The sequence below is a fragment of the Coptis chinensis genome, chromosome 9 (genome assembly GCF_015680905.1).
Source record: "Coptis chinensis isolate HL-2020 chromosome 9, ASM1568090v1, whole genome shotgun sequence".
In the NCBI taxonomy this organism is placed as follows: domain Eukaryota; kingdom Viridiplantae; phylum Streptophyta; class Magnoliopsida; order Ranunculales; family Ranunculaceae; genus Coptis; species Coptis chinensis.
Window position 1 is genome coordinate 60807037 of NC_141464.1, and position 18082 is coordinate 60825118.

Genomic DNA, 18082 nt, shown 5'->3' on the forward strand with positions numbered 1-18082 from the left:
GAACATTGTGGTTTATAGAATACGATATCCATGAACGAACATCTTTTGGTTCCAGTTCATCATTCCCGTTGTAGAACACGCGAAACTTCAGTACATTAGTCTTGCGGCGACAAATGAGTACTTTATCCACAAACTTTGCAAAGCGAACACTGCTTGCTAAACTCTCAGTAGACTTATCAAAAGTGTTGTGTTGAACTCGAAGTCGAGATTACGAAGAGAGCCCCAATGATGCCTTCATTTTTTAGACAAAAGTACAAAACGCTAGTTTTTACCGTGCTTTTTGTATCGAGTAAGGATAATATTTGTTGGAGAGTTTTCTGCTGTCCCTACTTGCTTAAAAGTTTTTACTGGTGTTCCTTGAATTAGAACTGCGCCGTTGGATATGGAATAGGGATCTCACAATTGACAATTTAATTGTGCTTGGGTGAAAGAGCCGAGTCTAGTGGTCCACTATCAAAATTCACAACTTCTTACACATACGATAGTTGCTACTTGCTACTACGATACTTGGCGAGTTGGGGGCTTGGACGGTTCATGCATATAAGGTGTTTTGTTTGTATGGTTCATGAAAATTTTGAAGTTCCTTTACAACATACACAAACGATGATTAAGTTGTTATCAAATTTATAGATGTTAGTATCCGCATATATGGTTATTTATGAAGTGGAGTTGAGAACACTATTAAGTTGTTATCAAATTTATAGATGTTAGTATCCGCATATATGGTTATTTATGAAGTGGAGTTGAGAACACTAGTGACTAAAGTTCTGAAGTTACGGAGACTATGGGTATTGAAAGATTATCAGATTGTTATATTGAAATGGGTGGTATGGAAAATTTTCGCTTTTGTATTGTGTAGTTCGCAACAAGAAATTGTTCGCATGTAGAATACTTCACTGATCTCACATAATTTCCTTGAACACAACCAATTATTCTCTATTCCAAATGTCTACAAATGGATTCAATCTTCAAATATTCAAAGAAAAAGAAAATAAATGTTTTTCTTGTATTTGAATCACGGACGACGCTAATGTAGTAATCAAGTTTTTCTTCTAAGACTAGTTATGAATTGAATATGTTTGGATTAGTAAAGTTAAACTTTTGTATTAATCAGTAATGACGGTTATAAAGTCGTTCAAACTCTCTCTATATTGCTTTGGTTTTACAAATTTTTCTAGAATGAATTGAATGAATCTTCTTTCTCCTGATCCTCGCTTTATAGTCATTCCTATAGTTGTGTCCAATCCTGTCCTGATGCGTGTCCATTCCCATTCTTCTTCTCATTCACTCGTGCCACGTTAAACACTAACCATAGATATTTTGTATTAGTTATGGCATTACAGGCTGAAATATCAGCTTGACGATATTTTCACATCCCACGGAAACAAAACAACGTTGTGGACACTGGACAATTAACTTGTTTTCGTTGAGTAGATCTATGTATCTCTAATGACTATATTGGAAAAATATAATCCAATGTTGCAAGTATTATAAATAATTTCTCTATAATAACGTTCCAGTAATTTGATTAATTTATTTTAAATCTATTAACTCTAGCTTTTTCGAAATTACTGGAATGAAAACAACAAATTATCTCTAGTCTCATTTCTTTTCTCAAACCAGTCGTCAACTGACTACCACTGACCGGGCCCGTGGTATTGACTAATTGGGCCCTAAACACGGTCGATTATGGGCCAAACGTCTGACCTTATTCATTTTGGCGGCAAGTATAGAAAAATTTGTTCCCCCACTTGAAAACAAGGGTTTCACACTTCCACTCTCCACTCTTCAAAAACAAGCTCAATCAATCCTCTTTCCACTTTCCAATTTTACCCTCAAACTTTGACACTCTACCCAATGGGAGAAGAAGAAGAAGAAGAGCCTATTTTAGTCAACAACGAAGAAAACATCCAAACAAATTTAGACGAACAAAATATCTACACATATCCACAGATTAAATTCGACATACCTCCTTATAAAACTTACCATTTTTACCAACAGTTTAGAAACACCTCTAACCCTAATAACTTTCTCAAGGCAGTAAAATGGTAAAACATTTTCATCTTTCCCTTTTCTTTATTACTAATTTACTTTATCACGTCATTAATTATTTTTCTGCATTGCAGGTCACCAGATGGTTCCTGTTTTCTTACTAGCTCTGACGATAACACTCTTCGAAAATTCAATCTGTAAGTCTTTTATTTATTATTTTATGTTTTTATAGTGCTTGTATGTAGTGTGACACGAATATAATTATTGTATTGTTTAATCAGACCAGATAATGAGGATACGTGTCCTTCTGCCCCTGGAGGTAATTTTTTTTTCATACGGGCGGTGGGGTGTAACTGACTTTGAATGCATTTTTTTTTTTTACAATGTTAAAATATATATATATTTTTTATTCAGATTCATATGTGGCGGACCTCGTCGTGAGTGAGGGAGAGTCTGTATATGACTATTGTTGGTATCCATACATGTCTGCTTCAGGTGCGTCTCTGATTTTTTTTGTGATAAACATTCATATGTTGTCCTTATGGTGATTATAGTTTGTTTAGAATGGGAGGTGAACCTGTTTTAATGGTTTAATTTCAGACCCAGCTACCTGTGTATTTGCAAGTACAACTCGTGACCATCCACTTCACCTTTGGGATGCCGTTTCTGGTCAGGTATATAGTAATTTTACACGAGAACTGCTTCCTTAAAGACTATATAGATAGTTTCATCAGTTCCATACTAGTTTTGACACATGAGAGATAGTATGGGCCAGTGATGGAATGCACTAAAACAATGGAGGATAGTCTGGAACAGAACTTGAGTGGACGATTACAATCAACTAACTTTGTCAACCTTGGGGCATGAAGTGTCTTGGGAGGATTTTGTTACCTGTGTTATATGTCCTCTTTTTACTCCTCACATGAGTACCACATGTATGTTAAAGCTGCAGTTTGTAAGGTCTACATTGCATATATTTTAACCTAAATAACCTTAGATTAATTAAACTTTGTGCATTGAGATGATCTCTGCTTCGACTAAGATATTATTATATTTCTCTATAATACAGCTGCGTGGTACCTACCGTGCCTATGACGCCATGGACGAAATAAGTGCTGCATTCTCAGCTGCTTTCAACCCCTCTGGCACTAAGTAAGTAGATCTCCAACTTCTTAAGCCTTTCATCTTCGTATCTTATTTTCTGTGAGGAGGAATCCAGAAGAACACACCGTATTCCTTTATATTTGTCAAAAGAGCATCTGCAGAATTTTTCTTCTTTTCAAAATTCTTCCAAGCTAATATGCTTGTCATCTTTTGTCCTTCTTTATATACTGGATTTGTATCTTACTGTACCATGAAGCAAGGGTATAAGTTTATCAACTTTGAATAAAAATGGTGTTATAGACGCCTCCAGTATTCTGCTACTGACAAAAAAGTTATGAAATGATTGCTCGTATTACAAACTCTAAGGCAATGTGTGAGACGACAGTACTTGTTCTCTTTGTTCATCTCATCCTTTTCCTCACGTTGATATATTTATTTACTACTGCGAGTCCTGCTCTGATTTATCGTCTAGTAATTTGTTTGTCATAATTCATAATAATGTTTTGTAGGCTGTTTGCCGGATACAACAAATCTGTCAGAATATTTGACATACACCGCCCTGGTCGAGATTTTGAACAGTATTCAACTCTTCAAGGCAACAAAGAGGGGCAGTCAGGTACTTAGGCTCAGATTGACTCCTCAGGATTAAATTTTATTTATTTTGTTACTTTTTTGGTAAAGGTTATTAATTAGCGAAAATAGAACAAAAATGATGTAGTAGGACTTAAACTTGTTGAGACAGCAGGGGCATCATGAGCAATTCATCTTTGGTTGTCACCTCATCTTCGTATACCCAACTGCTCGAACTGTGTTGCATTACTGGCATCCTGTTTCACCTGTTAACTTTATCGAGCTATGGGTGATTGAGTGATTCAGGTCCTCTAGGATTAAAGAAAGCTTTTTTAGCTTTTTGTGCACTGTCAACTCAGACTACATTGCTGTCATAATCACAAGATCTTCAATCTTTAATTGCAAGAATTTATGCTTGTTTAATACCACAAAGTGTAGAAGTTTAAAATGTGGAAAGCTGATTATCCATGAAGAATCAAACAAATAAGAAGATTACTTCGTGAGGACTTATTGCTACAAACTTTAGTTTTTAGTTGAAAATTGTTTGTGTTTTTTTTAAAAAAAATCTGATGTTACACATACGCTTCCAGATGTCTCTTAGTACGCACACATCAGATAAAAACAACAGTATTAGATAGATTCAGGCTTACCAAATAAAAAAAATATGGATTCAGAAGTAAGAAATGAAAATGGGAGAAAAAAAAATTATAAAGAAGTAAAGATTTCTTTGCTGGAATAAGTTAATGCCAAATACGGCAAGACTCCAGAGCACTGTACTATTTAGTTTTCATGCACCATGTGATGAGGTGGATATCATTCTCACCTCTGTAATATAGACAGGAAGAAATATGTAGTCTGTTGGTGTCTGAGGGAGGTACTAAGTGGGATATTCTGACCCTACGACAGATTTGTTTTCCTTCCTTTAACTTTTATAGATACAATTGTTTTCTTACACATGTTTCTAAGATGAATTACATGAAATCACGATGAGTATTTATTCTTGTTCCAGGTATCATATCTACAATTGCCTTTTGTCCGTCAAATACTGGAATGCTTGCTGCTGGTTCTTATGGTCAGACAACTGCAATATATTCTGAGGGCAATATGGAGCTTTTATATGTTTTGCATGGACAAGAAGGTGGAGTTACACATGTAAGTGAATACTATCATCTTTTCCCCCTGATATTCATCATTGTGGTCATTTTGAATGAGACTTGCCTCTCAAAATTTATTTGCAGGTACAATTCTCAAGAGATGGAAATTATTTATACACGGGAGGTCGAAAGGTAATTTCTATTACACCGCTCTCTTTTTTCGTTTCTTAACGTGAAATCATTAATTTTATTACATGACAAATAAGAACAAATGCCTAAGGAAAAAGAAGAAACAGAAAAGGAAAAATTGAACAATTGATGAGCTTCATGGAGTAACATTTGAGTCATACTGAGTGTAGGACTAAATAGTCCTATGAGCATATTAACATTAAAAATCTGTATTCTCGAAATTTTCTTCGAGATCTATTTTTATGTTGGTTCTCGATAACAGGTATTTTGAGATATGAATGAATTAAACAAAAATTCAACATGTACATGAACACTTCTATATGTCAATTCTTTTATGTACCTTCTGTATTATCAGTGAAGGTGGATAAGTCATTTCTCAGAAAATAGAAACTGGGGACTTTTGTGATGATTATTTCATATATGAAGAGTAAACCATGTCACTCACCAAAGAAATCCCAATTTAAACATTTTATTCCTAGCTGAATTCTGAAATGAATTTTTTTGTTTTGGATGCAACCATGAATTGTAGTCAGGATTTTTTATTGGGAGATTTATAATGTTGTTTTTTTACCTTTCAATGTGGCTGTGTGCTATTCATGTAGTGACATTTTGAATGGTTCTTTCTTTTGGGTGTAAATCAGCATAAATGCATTGGATTTTACCTATTTTACCTTGTTTCTTTAATATCTTGAAGGATCCTTTTATACTTTGTTGGGACATACGCAATACCGTCAGCATTGTTTACAAGTAAGCAAATTTCCTTGTTGGCATGAATATCATTTATCTTAGATCTCTTTAATGGAAACGGAAAAAAGTTTAATATTTGTTAACAGCTTAGTGTTGCTCTCCAGATTGCTTTTAACGAAGTAATTATTATCTTATATATGTCCAGAAAATGTTTTTGTTCATGAGTTTGATTTGACATCTTATCTTTTACTACTTTAAAAATTGCGGCTCTAAGCTACAATCCCGCAATAGTGATTTAGTATTTCTTTATGTAACTCTTCAACCATTTTTTTGACGGTTGTCCTTACTCTATTAATTAAATTACAAAGACCCAACCCACAAAGTTCAAGTAAACTTGATTTAATAAGGGAAAATATGTCATTTAGTTTCAACGTACTTTTCCCACAAAACACATGGGCCCCAACGTGTAGGAAAAGTAAAATAAAAAATCTCTTTTCCAATATGTTCTTTTCCAATTTTACCCTCACTATAATATCAAAATTACATACCCAAAACATGTAAACTAAGTAAATTTGAATTAACAATAAGGCAAACATGTCATTTAGTTCAACCTACTTTTTAAACAAATAAATAAATTTACTTTTTAACTAAGTAAATTTGCCCCTATACCTTTTGTGTATATATGAATTAGCTTGGCAAAAAACACATGCAGACGCATGTGCATCATACTAGTCTAATAGAAGGTGATAAAATTTTGTATTTATGTTGTATTTCAAGTGTATAATCTGGGATTGGAAAATATAGTAGTACAATTTGCAATATGTATCCTAGCTTATTTTCCCTAGATAAACATCTATGTTGTATTCTTGCTATGATGCACGGATACGGGTACAAGTACTGATATGGCGACAACGGTACGGGATACGATACGGCTTTTTTGAAATATTAGGATACGGGTGGGTACGGCTAATTAATATGAATATTTTAAAATGTATGTGTATTCTGAAAATTATGTTAGTAGTTCTTTGAGTAAAGTTAGTCAGGAACATGTGAAAAACTATTATAACACATGTCAAAGTCAATACAGCTTGAAGCCTCAAGAACAATTTACATTTCAATGGAGTAGAACTATCGGATCAAGTCTATTTTAGGGATTCCAGTACCCGTATCGGTATCGTACCCAACCGATATGGGTGCAATGACATTTTAGGAGTATCCGTGCATCATAGTATTCTTGTATCCATCACACGAGTAGATCAATGTCAAGGCGTTTCCAAGCCCTCTTGATTTGGGGGTCATAGGGTCAAGTCAGCATTAGAGTCACAGGAACATAATTTGTACGAGACTGTCCATCCAGAGAAGTTCAGAAAGTACACTAGAATATATTTACTATATATGATTGGATTAAGCTGGTTCAAAACTGCAAAAGCTTGCTCTTTGGAAGGTAATCACAGGACTATCTTGGTTCTACTTCTGGATAAAACCCACTCTTGGCGTAGGCTGGATCCATCAAGGGTTGATCAATGAACAGTTTAACACTATTCTTGAATGGGCAGTTTGCACCCTGATTCGATTGTGATCAAGTTATCCCAATTTCAGAATACAGCCATTGGAATCGAACTTCTACTTTTTTAACTCCTTAATTAAGGTCTCTACGGATCTATAACATTGTAAAACATGTCTATATTGACATTAGGAACTAAGATGAAGTGAATTTGCCTCTGGTAACCCACCTTTTTAAAGGTCCAAATTTGCAGATTAGTTTTTTATTTTCTAATAGTTCTGAACCCGCTGGAAATCTTTATGTAAAATTGTGCAGTACGTGAATGACTCACAAGACTCAACATTTTGTTTAACCAGAAAGTTTGTGAGATGGAAAATCCAAAATACATTTAAGATTTTTCAAACATTAGTGCCCATTGTGTTCAAGATTAATGATGAGGATTCTCAGGTGACTAGCCATGTCCCAATTCCCATGATGGAAGAAGGTGGAGGACATTTGATAACTACAGATACTCAGCTGTTCTTGATGAAAGCATTTCCAGTTTTGAATAAGAGTTCATTTTTCCAACCTGCTTTATTTCACAGGGTTGTGGTTTGTTTGTTTAATAGTTGGTTGAAACAAGTTCACTTTTAGGAAGCAAAACTTTAAAGCGTGTGCGCTTTCTGTTTGAACTTTCAATTAGGTTATACAGATCGTCAGAATCTACTAATCAGCGGATATTGTTTGATATTGAGCCTTCCGGTCGACATCTTGGTACTGGAGGACAGGTATCATGTACTGATGTAAATTTTGATGATCTATATTGTTTATTTTCTTTTCGTTTTTCCTTAATTTTTTTAGTGATTGGGAATGCATCATCTTTACAACCCCTTGGGTTTTGTATTGGTTATGATGGAGCGAAATGTCGAGTAATTAGGGTCTTTTGTTCCCAGGATGGTCAAATCCACATTTATGACCTTCAAACTGGACAATGGGTAACAAGCTTCCAGGCAGCATCAGGTACCTTTCTGTCAAATCTTCTCTTCTAGAAAAGGTGTTAATGTTTCTAGTTTATGCTTCTTTTGTAATATGGACAAATCAAGATGTATTCCCATTCCTAGTTCTCTTTCTAATTTTTTTCATTTGCCTTTTACGTAGATACCGTGAACGGTTTCTGTTTCCATCCGTTTCTGCCAATTGCTGCTTCATCATCAGGGCACCGAAGATTTGGCATGCCTGATGATTTGGATGAGGGTTTCAGCTTAAGTGGTATCTTGCGTACAGAACCCTCTTTCTATAGTAATTTAATATATCATCTTACACTTCATTTCAAGTCACATTATTACACACGTTCTGTTACTGCAATCTTGTTGTTCATTTGACCTGCTATATATGCACACTAGCATATGTCGAAGTACTGCTATCGATAGGGTAGGTGGTGTATGTTTCAGTAGATATTTCATCAGTCTGTACTTGGGAATGCAGAGATACAATAATTTCAGCTTAAATTCCAAATACAGATACTGGAACCATAGGATTTCATATCTTTTGTTACTTGATTCAAGTTTCATTGTCGTAACATGTTTTGGCTCCAAATGGTTATCATCATGGGGTTAGTGCTTTCCCCTTTTTGTCATCGATGAAAAATTCTTTAACATCCCTTTACCTGCTCCGCACTGTAAGAAACCACCTTGAACCTTGGAAAAATGTGCGGCTATCCTATTCTCATCAACTTTAGAGTCACCACAATGATCTTCTTCGTAGCTTGCAACTTGGATATATTTGTATTTATTACAAAATAAATTGGAGAAATAGTAAACTTCAGTCCACTTGTTTCATGGATGCGACTGTGGTTTAAATTTCAGGTCGAGCAAATCATGTTTCATTGAACCTGATTGATAGTGAATTGAATTGACTTGTATCATACAAGTTTGTCTTTATAAGAACTTTTGAAGTGCTTATGTGTCATTAAGAAACATAATTCTGGTAAGGAACTTTATTAATGCTGTTGTAGTTAGTCATTTTAGTTCTGGGTTAGTTAGGGATGACCCCCCACTACTAGTTGTAAGTAGGGATACCCCCCCCAGCTGCAAGATCCAATGGCTGCGAGTTGAAGCTTTTTTATTTATTTTATATATTTTTTTGTTTGTTTGTTTTAGTTAGTTTTATTTTATGTATACCATTACTATAGAATCATACCAATGTAGTTTTCTTCTGCTCTATGTAGATGAAGAAAACTGCGCTTCTGTTTGGAGTTTCTTCTATTCGCCAATTGCAGATAATGAAGGTAATATTGATTGCCACGACTCAAACACTCCAATTGAATCTGAAGACATTCGAAAGGACTCTTGAGTTGCTAGGAACCCATTCGATAACCACCATTGTGTATATATTGTTCTCTATTTATTGTGATGGGTTTCCATTGTTCTATAGTGTATTACCGAAATGCAAAATATACTGTGCTCCCCTTGAGTCAAAAATCTTCCGTCACTTTTACACTAAACGGCTATTGTGGTAAACGGAGAATGGTATATTCTTGTTAAAGCTTATATGCATGTGGTGAGCTACTTAACAGTACCATTCTGGCTATGGCATCCACTAACTTTTCGGCAATGGCTACGATTCAGAAGTGTACTGTGTATAAAAAATTTCAGTCAACAAAGTGATATTTTGCATCATTGCATGGCATCGATAGGAGTATAGTACTACATGTTTCCGATATGTAGGACATATTGAATGAAACTGATATAGCTTTTAAATGTGAAAATTATAACCTTTAAGATATTCTTGGACTATACCGTATAGTGATTTTGTGTCACATATATTGCGTGTGCCTTCGGAAGATTTGTTTTTCATATTAAACCACCCTTCTCTTTTGGGGAAATATATTAAGTGACTAGCTTGTAGGTCTGTGTATACGCATTGACTCTTTTAAAAATATTTAGATTTTTTTTAGAAAATTGGGACTACTGTTTTAGTCGCTAATCTGTTTTAATTTTCTAACAAATTGTTTTAATTAAGTTTTAAAAATCCGTTTTAATTTTCCAACAAATTATTTTAATTAAGTTTTAAAAACCCGTTTTTTTAATTGGGAGAGAGATTATGTTTTAATAGGAGAATAATTTCCGTTTTAATTAGATATGTTAGATTTTCTATCTGTTTTAATTTTTTAACAAATTGTTTTAATTAAGTTTTAAAAATCCGTTTTAATTTTCCAACAAATTATTTTAAATAAGTTTTAAAAACCCGTTTTTTTAATTGGGAGAGAGATCATGTTTTAATATGAAAATAATTCCCGTTTTAATTAGATATGTTAGATTTTCTCTTTTCAATAGAGAAGGAATTTTCATTTTAATAGGAGAATAATTTTCATTTTAATTAGAAGTGTTAGAATTTCTTTTAATAGGAGAGAAATTTCCGTTATAATAGGAGAAATGATGTGAAATTTTAATAGAACTCGAAAAATATTCTTTGTGAGAGCTTTAATATTAAGATATATATAGATCTATTAACCTCCACTTTAAATGCAAAATTTATCTGTTTTCTCCCTTGACAAATAATATAATTTTATTTGGAAGTTTAGAAGTAAGGCCCGTGTAAGCCAGTTTAATACATGATATATGCAACTCACAACAGTGAAAGAGCAGTCACATGGCATGAATAGATGGCCCTAGAGAGGCATTCCTATCAGACCGATTGGAGCATAAGATCAAGTTAGTCACTTTTAGTTTGAAAATCTAATAGAGTCCCGATCTTAAAAGATCGATCTCTTGGCATTATGGTATATATGTTGCCATCTACACCGTTAGATAGCATGGTGATGTTCACCAGGTGCCCTTTTAAGTCGGAGAAAAACGTCATATCCTTTGCTTTCGTCATTTAACTTTTTTTTTTCCTAAACAAAGAAAAAAGATAAATAAAAGCAAAAGAAAAAAAAATGATATTAGGTCAGTTAATTGATGATGTGTCTGTTAAATGATGATGTGTCAATCACTTACTAACAGACACATCATCACTTAACTGACGGGTGCTAACATATTGCTATTTTTGTGAAATCGAACATAGTACATTGATACGTTTGTTAAAAAACATTGTATATTGATACAAGTGTTAAGAGGACCTACGTACATTGTATATTTTTGTAATTAAACCTATGTTAAATAGCATATGACCCTGTGTTGGCATGGAATTCGATTCTCTAGAAGAAACCTATGATTTTTATGCAAGGAGGATAGGATTTAGCGTTAGAAAATACGTAACTGGTAAATCTCAACGTAACAATGAAATCATAGCTCGGTTATACTGTTGTTCCCTACAAAGTTTTTGCAACGCTATTAGATCAAAATCGATTGAGCAGAGGCAGAGAAAAAGATCTGATATAAGAATTGGGTGCAAGGCTGTCATGTCGATAAGAAGAAACGAAAAGAAAAACTGGGTTGTCACTCGAGTTATTGAGGAGCATAATCACAACCTTGCAACTCCAAGCTATCACAAACTTCGATCTTCGAGAAAGGTACCAAAAGAACAAGAACAAATGCTGGGGAACATGCAATTAGTTGGGGTTAAAGTCAATCTTATGTTGTGTTATATGGGTGTTGAAGCTAAAGAAATTCGTAATATTAGCTACACTGAAAGAGATGTAGAAACGTTCTTGATAAGGTTCAAAGACATGAGCTTTGACTTGGAGATGCAGAGAATCTGTCCTTGAATTTTTTAGGCATCAACAAATGGACAGCCCATCATTTTTCTACTCAATCCAAATGGATCCGGAAGGCCAAACCAAGAATTTCTTCTGGGCTGATGCACGGTTAAGGATGGATTATCATTATTTTGGAGATGTTGTTTGCTTTGATCTTAATTATGGGACAAACCGGTATGGTATGTCTTTCATCCCAATTGTAGGTGTCAACCACCATTACCAAACAACAATCTTTGGTGGTGCATTGCTTTATAATGAATGTATGGAGTTTTTTGAATGGGTCATCAAGGCATGAATGAAGGCAATGAACGGTAAGCAACCAAAAGTGATTCTAACAGATCAAGAGTCTGCAATTGGGGGAGCTATTGAGAAAGTGTTACCTGGTACGCGCCATCGTTTTTGTCTGTGACATATTACAAAAAATGCAATCGGGAATATACGTCACGTGATTAACTTAAATCCAGATTTTTGGGATGGTTTTGTTAAATGTTTGTATGGGTATGAGACTGTCGAAACATTTGAGCTTGGTTGGAACGGGATGATTGGAAGGTATTGGCTAGAAAAAAAATAAGTGGCTAGCAAAACCTATTTGAAAAACGAAAGAAATGGGCTTCAGTTTATACGCTTGATATATTTTGTGCATCTATGTACACGACCCAACGGAGTGAGAGTATTAATACGTACTTTGATGGCTACTTGAAGAGATCTTTGCCTTTGATAACATTTATGAAACAGTTTGAAATGGCTGTAGTATGTAGGCGAGATGCTAAAAATGATGAAGACTATGAAAGCAATTATACCAATCGTGCTTTGAAAGTTTTTATGGTAATTGAGAAGGAAGCTGCTGAAGTTTACACGAAAGAAATTTTTGCAAGGTTTCAGCAACAACTCCAAGAAGGTTTTTCTTATCGCCAAAGAAAGATTAAGGAAACCGGTACAAAGTCCACGTTTCATGTGTGGAGGGATGGTCATGATCATACATTTCGAACCGTGACATATGATTCTTGTGGTAATACTGTCACATGCAGTTGTTTGTTGTTTGAATTTGCTGGATACTTGTGCAGACACATTATGAAGATATTTGTAGTTATGGATGTTTTGAACCTTCAAGAAAAATACGTGCTTAAAAGATGGACAAAGGATGGAGAAGAAATGGTAGATGATTGTCATGCGTCTGTTACAGTAAGGTTTAGCCAACTTTATCGTGAAGCCGTTAATATAACAACTAAAAGTGCTTCATCAGTCAAAGTATTCAAGGTTGCAATGAACGGTTTCTATAATCTTTTAAATGAAGTTGAAACGACATTCAAAAATATGGAAATCATCTTCGTGAAGCAAATTGGAAGTGTACCAAGTGAAAAGTTGAGCCAAACGAAGTCTGGAATATGTATGCGCAAAGTGGTACCATATCATTGAAAGATCCACCCATTATGAAGCATAGGGGTGACCAGGAAGGCACAAATCATGGACCGACAATAATGGCAAGAAACAAACAAGAACCAATCCCGGACAAGCTAAGGATGTTAAGAAACTTGCCAGGTTTGAGTTATAGATTATGATCATTATTTGCTCGTGTTTGTTAACTTGTAATTGTAGTTTATAGTGATATGCATTCTTAGTTTAATTTGTGCAGTCAACAATTTTCAAGTTTAGGAGCTAATGACTTGTCTCATGGTAGCATGAACATTAACCTTAATGATCCTAGTGAGGTGATAATCTTTCAGCCTTGTTACAATTATTTATACATGTTTGAATGTTTGCAAAAAAAAAATTCGTTGAGTACTCAGCTCATTTTATTCTTAGAGTACTCTTATTCTTATATTAATATTTTCATGAAATTCTATAGGTTTTGCATGAGTTAGAATGGATAGAAATCATGCATGCATTTTAGCTATGTGAAAGTGGGAAATGACTAATGACATTAGATATTCTTCATCACTTGCTTATTATATTTTATAAAATTGGAAATTGGAGGTGTTATGTAACTCCCGACCCTTTTGGTACTTCATGTTAATTTGTGATATTTTTTTTGTACTAAGCCTCACTATTTTGAATGAATAGAAAGATTGTGAAATACATATTTGTGGTTGTTCAAGCACGTTCTCTTCTGTTGTTATGTATGCTGGTAAATGATAAATAATGAAGTGTGAAATCCAACTGCTTAGATAACAACATCTATCACACTGAAATGTACCAGCAAGTTTTTTTTTTGGTAAATATGTATTCACAGGTTGCAACACGGTAATATTCAATTACAACAACATAAATGTACATGTTTATCTAAGATTAAATTATATTGATTATTGGTCATATTGAATAGCATAGTTCCAACATCTTATTACCACGACCATGCTGCATAAATCTTCAAAGCTAACAACAAACGATATACTACTACCTTTTATTTACTTCATTTTTTCCCCTTAAGTTAGTAAGTTGTGCTCAAATGAAAAAGATATTACGAGAAGGTTGGCTTAGTTAGGAGTACATTTCCTAACTAACCAGATTCAATCAATAAATTCCATTGCTAAGACTTGAACTCGGTTCTATCGGGTGAGAGCCGATTATCCTAACCAACTAGACAGATTGATTACGTTTTTTTACTTCTTCACGTAAAAATTGTTCATGATTTATCTCATTCCTATAAATCCCGCCCTTTACTGAATTAAACACACACATTTTAACATTCCACTATATAATAATCTATTTATTTTTTTCTTTTGAGTCTCTCTGTTTTTCCTTTGCTTGACTTTTAACTTACATTACATGTTCATATTATATCAAAACAGTACTGGCAGCCTATGATTACATTTACAATTGCAAAGTGTGAAAACGATTGTCGAAATAGTTGAACAAGTTATAGTTGCAAAGAATATATATTGCAAATAAATTGTCGAAAGTTCATACTGCAATACAGGCTTTCTCTAAAACAGACATGTACGTTAATAGACATGCATGTTTGTGGCAGCTTATATAGTGTTTTGCACAGCTAATACAGTGTCGTAAAAAACACAGTTTATACGGACGGCACCGTATAAGTTGTGCAAGACACGATATATATAAGCTGCCCACGAACATGTCCGTTTTAGAGAAAGCCTGCCATACTATATTGTCGAAATACTGTAAAAAGTTACAATTGCAAACAAATATTTCATTATTCGATAAGATAGGGTACTCGGTATATTTTTGTATAATGGTTTCTGTGATTGTTTTCAACGACAATCATCAGTACATTGTCATTTTTCATTAACAGATTGCCGTTTACTATGTATGTATTTGATGTCAATATTCAGAACTACTAAACGCAATCCGACAATGGAATAGTGCAAAACTGCAATGTACTCATGTACAAATGCTTAAAATTGGGGATAATGGTAATGGTGTTAGAACTTAGAACACACGAATTTTTTTTTATTGATGATGGAAATCCAACTGTGCTAGATAACAATGTCTATGTCTATCACACAAAATGTCGTTACTGCAACACTAAAATATTTAATTACGACAACATAAATGTACATGTTCATAACATATAATACAAAATTACATTGTTCACTGATGATGCTATAAAAAGCTATGTGCTTGAGCGATCTTCTTCAAAGGCGGATACATCAAACAAACTTTAATTTATAGGTTGGATGTGAAGTGATTTCTCACAAGTCCACCTAATCTAGAGCTTGCTGCCATTGTGGTCCAAATTATTAAACCTGCTCATGACATAATCAGAGATCGGGGTTGAAAAACATTGATTGGGGGTGCTAATTCTTCTTAAGCTATCAAAAGCCGGAAACCACTGCACATTTGAACAAAGTTAACTTTAGATATAGAGACACCAACTACATGCATTAAAAACCTATGGATAACGACTTAAAAGAGTATGAAAATAGCTAGAAACGAGAGATCTGCATAAAGACATGGTAGGTAAAGACATGGTAGGTGCATGAAGTGAATGTGTCAAAGGCCACTCGAGGGTTTCATCTCCTATGCAAGCCCATATCTACATAACACTTAGGACATGTCTACAATTAATTCCACATACAAAACTGATACATATCAAGGTCATAACAAAACAATTTAAGTACACTACTTATCAACTTTAAAGAAACTCCATGAGACAATATCAATCACAAAATTCAGTTTTATTACTTACTACTCTCATAAACTCCAAGAGTTCTCCCAAACATATGCAAGACAAAGGAAGACAAGTAAAAGAAACAACACTTGTAAATGCACCTAAAAACTACTTCTAAGACATTGATTTTATTATTCATTACTAGTAACTACATCAAGTTCATTTGATCTTGACCAGGAGCACACTACCCTGCTCTTGATCAATTGATTAAAATTGACTTTATCTTCCATTCTCTTATTAATCTTCTCTTATAAGTAACTACGCCAAGTTAAATCAGGTATAGAAATGGAGTGGGCATAATAAACTCAGAACCACTCAGTATACTTTAGTCTACGTATTGTGTCGATACAAAATATCAATATAGTGAGAGCAAGCAATTAATTCTGAAATTTGAAAATGGATTCATAACTAGCTCTTCCTATTAACTTAATCTACACAATTTTCTCAAAAACCCACTAAAGAACAAGCTTCATTCTTCAAACATGACCAAAACTTAACCACCTAATTAGATACAAAAACACCATACTGAGAATACATAAGCTTAACTTTAAGAATAATCATAAAATTGAGAATACATAAGCTTCATTCTTCAAACCCAAATCACATACTCAATAACATCAACAGGTCATGTTCGGTTCAGTTCAAAAATAGCGTTCCATTTCATATAAACAATGAAATTACAGTCCAAGTAATTAAGCTGTTAGTTACAAAAAATGAAAATGTTTACCATCTTATGCTTAATTTGAACATGTATTTCATGCTATTCTATCTACTATAGTCTCAAGGCACACCACCACACCAAAACTGAGAAGTGTTCAGAGACAATTACCTGACAAAGCACCTCAAACGATGAACCAATTAGTCAATTCAAACACAATGGAGCAACAACAACACAAAAGAGATTTGAAGGTGGTACAATTATTAAAATTTGGAGAGAGATTTAGGAGGGTGAGAAAAGCCCTTGATGGAGGGAGACAAAGGGAGAGACATTCACTGTTCATCGTCTTCCTCGCACTGCCCTTTTTGTAGTTCTTTCAGTCTTCCCCACCCTAGCTTTTTTTGTTTTGTTTTTGGTTTAATTTCTTGGTTAATTTTATTTTTCTTTTGGTTTTTGGTTTATTTCATTTTTTATTTGGAAAAGAAGAAAAATAGTGATGAAAGCAGGCCGAATGACGTTTTTCTCCAAGCTAAAGCACGTGTTGGGTTTAACATCACTATGCAATCTAACGGTTTAGATGTAGCAGTTACCATAATGCTAAGAGATCGATCTCAATCTAATATACAGTACACCAAGTACAGTGTAAGGAATTATCAAAAAAAAAGTACAGTGTAAGGACTAGCGACCTCATAAACAGAAGTCCCTAAATCTAGTAATGCTATCATGCTAGCATAAATATATAAGATTATTTCCATTCAATAAAATCTTAAATGACAAATATTAAACATTGATTTCTTTTTCCATAACCACACCAAATTTCTTCTTAATATATGTGATATAGTTGTGTTGGATTTAATCGTCTTATTCTCCAACATCTCTATGAGTACACCAGGAATTGGACTTGAGGAGTGGAATTAATTAGAATCCTTGGTGGACTACACACTTTTGACTTGTTTGGGAGGCTTGGAATCCAGTAGAATTGGATTCTAAACGAACTCAACTCCTTTTATTAAGTCTAATTCAACGGAATCCTAGTGTATGGGAATCGGTTTCTTATTTCTAATCCAAAACTGGATAAAATAACATAAAATGAAATAAAAAAAAAATATTTTTTTGTTCCTTTTCAATCTAAGGCTATTTGGGATTCTATTGTTGAGCGGTTCGGTAAAAAGCTTAGCGGTTGGAAGACTAAAAATTTGTCTAAAGGGAGGCGCTTTGTACTCATTAAGAGTTCTTTATTCAACCTACATGTCTATTTTTTGTCCCTTTTTATGCGCCCTTGAGTGTTGTCCATAGGATAGAGTTGATCATTATAAATTTTTTGTGGGACAGACGAGCACCATAGGTATCACCTTGTCAATTGGAATTTAATTTGTTTGCCTAAGACGGATGGGGGATTGGGTGTTCGGACTTCAGAGTATACATAATTTCAATTTGGCGCTTTTAGGGAAGTGGCTTTAGAGGTTTGGTATGTATA

At 34.1% G+C, this 18082-nt stretch overlaps 1 protein-coding gene, 1 long non-coding RNA gene and 1 pseudogene across 3 annotated transcripts; 2 read left to right on the forward strand and 1 right to left on the reverse strand.

Moving 5' to 3' along the window:
- Positions 1-1704: 1704 nt before the first annotated feature.
- Positions 1705-9797, forward strand: LOC147477125 (Transducin/WD40 repeat-like superfamily protein). Of its 2 annotated transcripts, none has more exons than XM_086582694.1 (14): positions 1705-2048; positions 2127-2189; positions 2274-2311; positions 2407-2487; positions 2593-2666; positions 3062-3144; positions 3606-3712; positions 4676-4818; positions 4905-4952; positions 5644-5696; positions 7823-7907; positions 8073-8139; positions 8278-8388; positions 9347-9797. In XM_086582694.1, the coding sequence occupies exons 1-14, from the start codon at positions 1858-1860 to the stop codon at positions 9469-9471; spliced, it is 1269 nt and encodes a 422-aa protein (XP_086438820.1). In that variant the 5' UTR covers positions 1705-1857; the 3' UTR covers positions 9472-9797. The 2 variants fall into 2 exon arrangements, with proteins under 2 accessions (XP_086438820.1, XP_086438819.1); XM_086582693.1 differs by having other exon boundaries at positions 1719-2048; positions 7823-7922.
- Positions 9798-11521: 1724 nt separating this feature from the next.
- On the forward strand, positions 11522-13234 carry LOC147477126 (protein FAR1-RELATED SEQUENCE 5-like; annotated as a pseudogene).
- Positions 13235-15198: 1964 nt separating this feature from the next.
- On the reverse strand, positions 15199-17065 carry LOC147477127 (uncharacterized). Its single transcript, XR_015208309.1, has 2 exons — positions 16777-17065; positions 15199-15608 (listed from the first exon to the last, which is right to left on the reverse strand). It is a non-coding gene; the product is annotated as an uncharacterized LOC147477127 (long non-coding RNA).
- Between the last annotated feature and the right edge of the window lie 1017 nt (positions 17066-18082).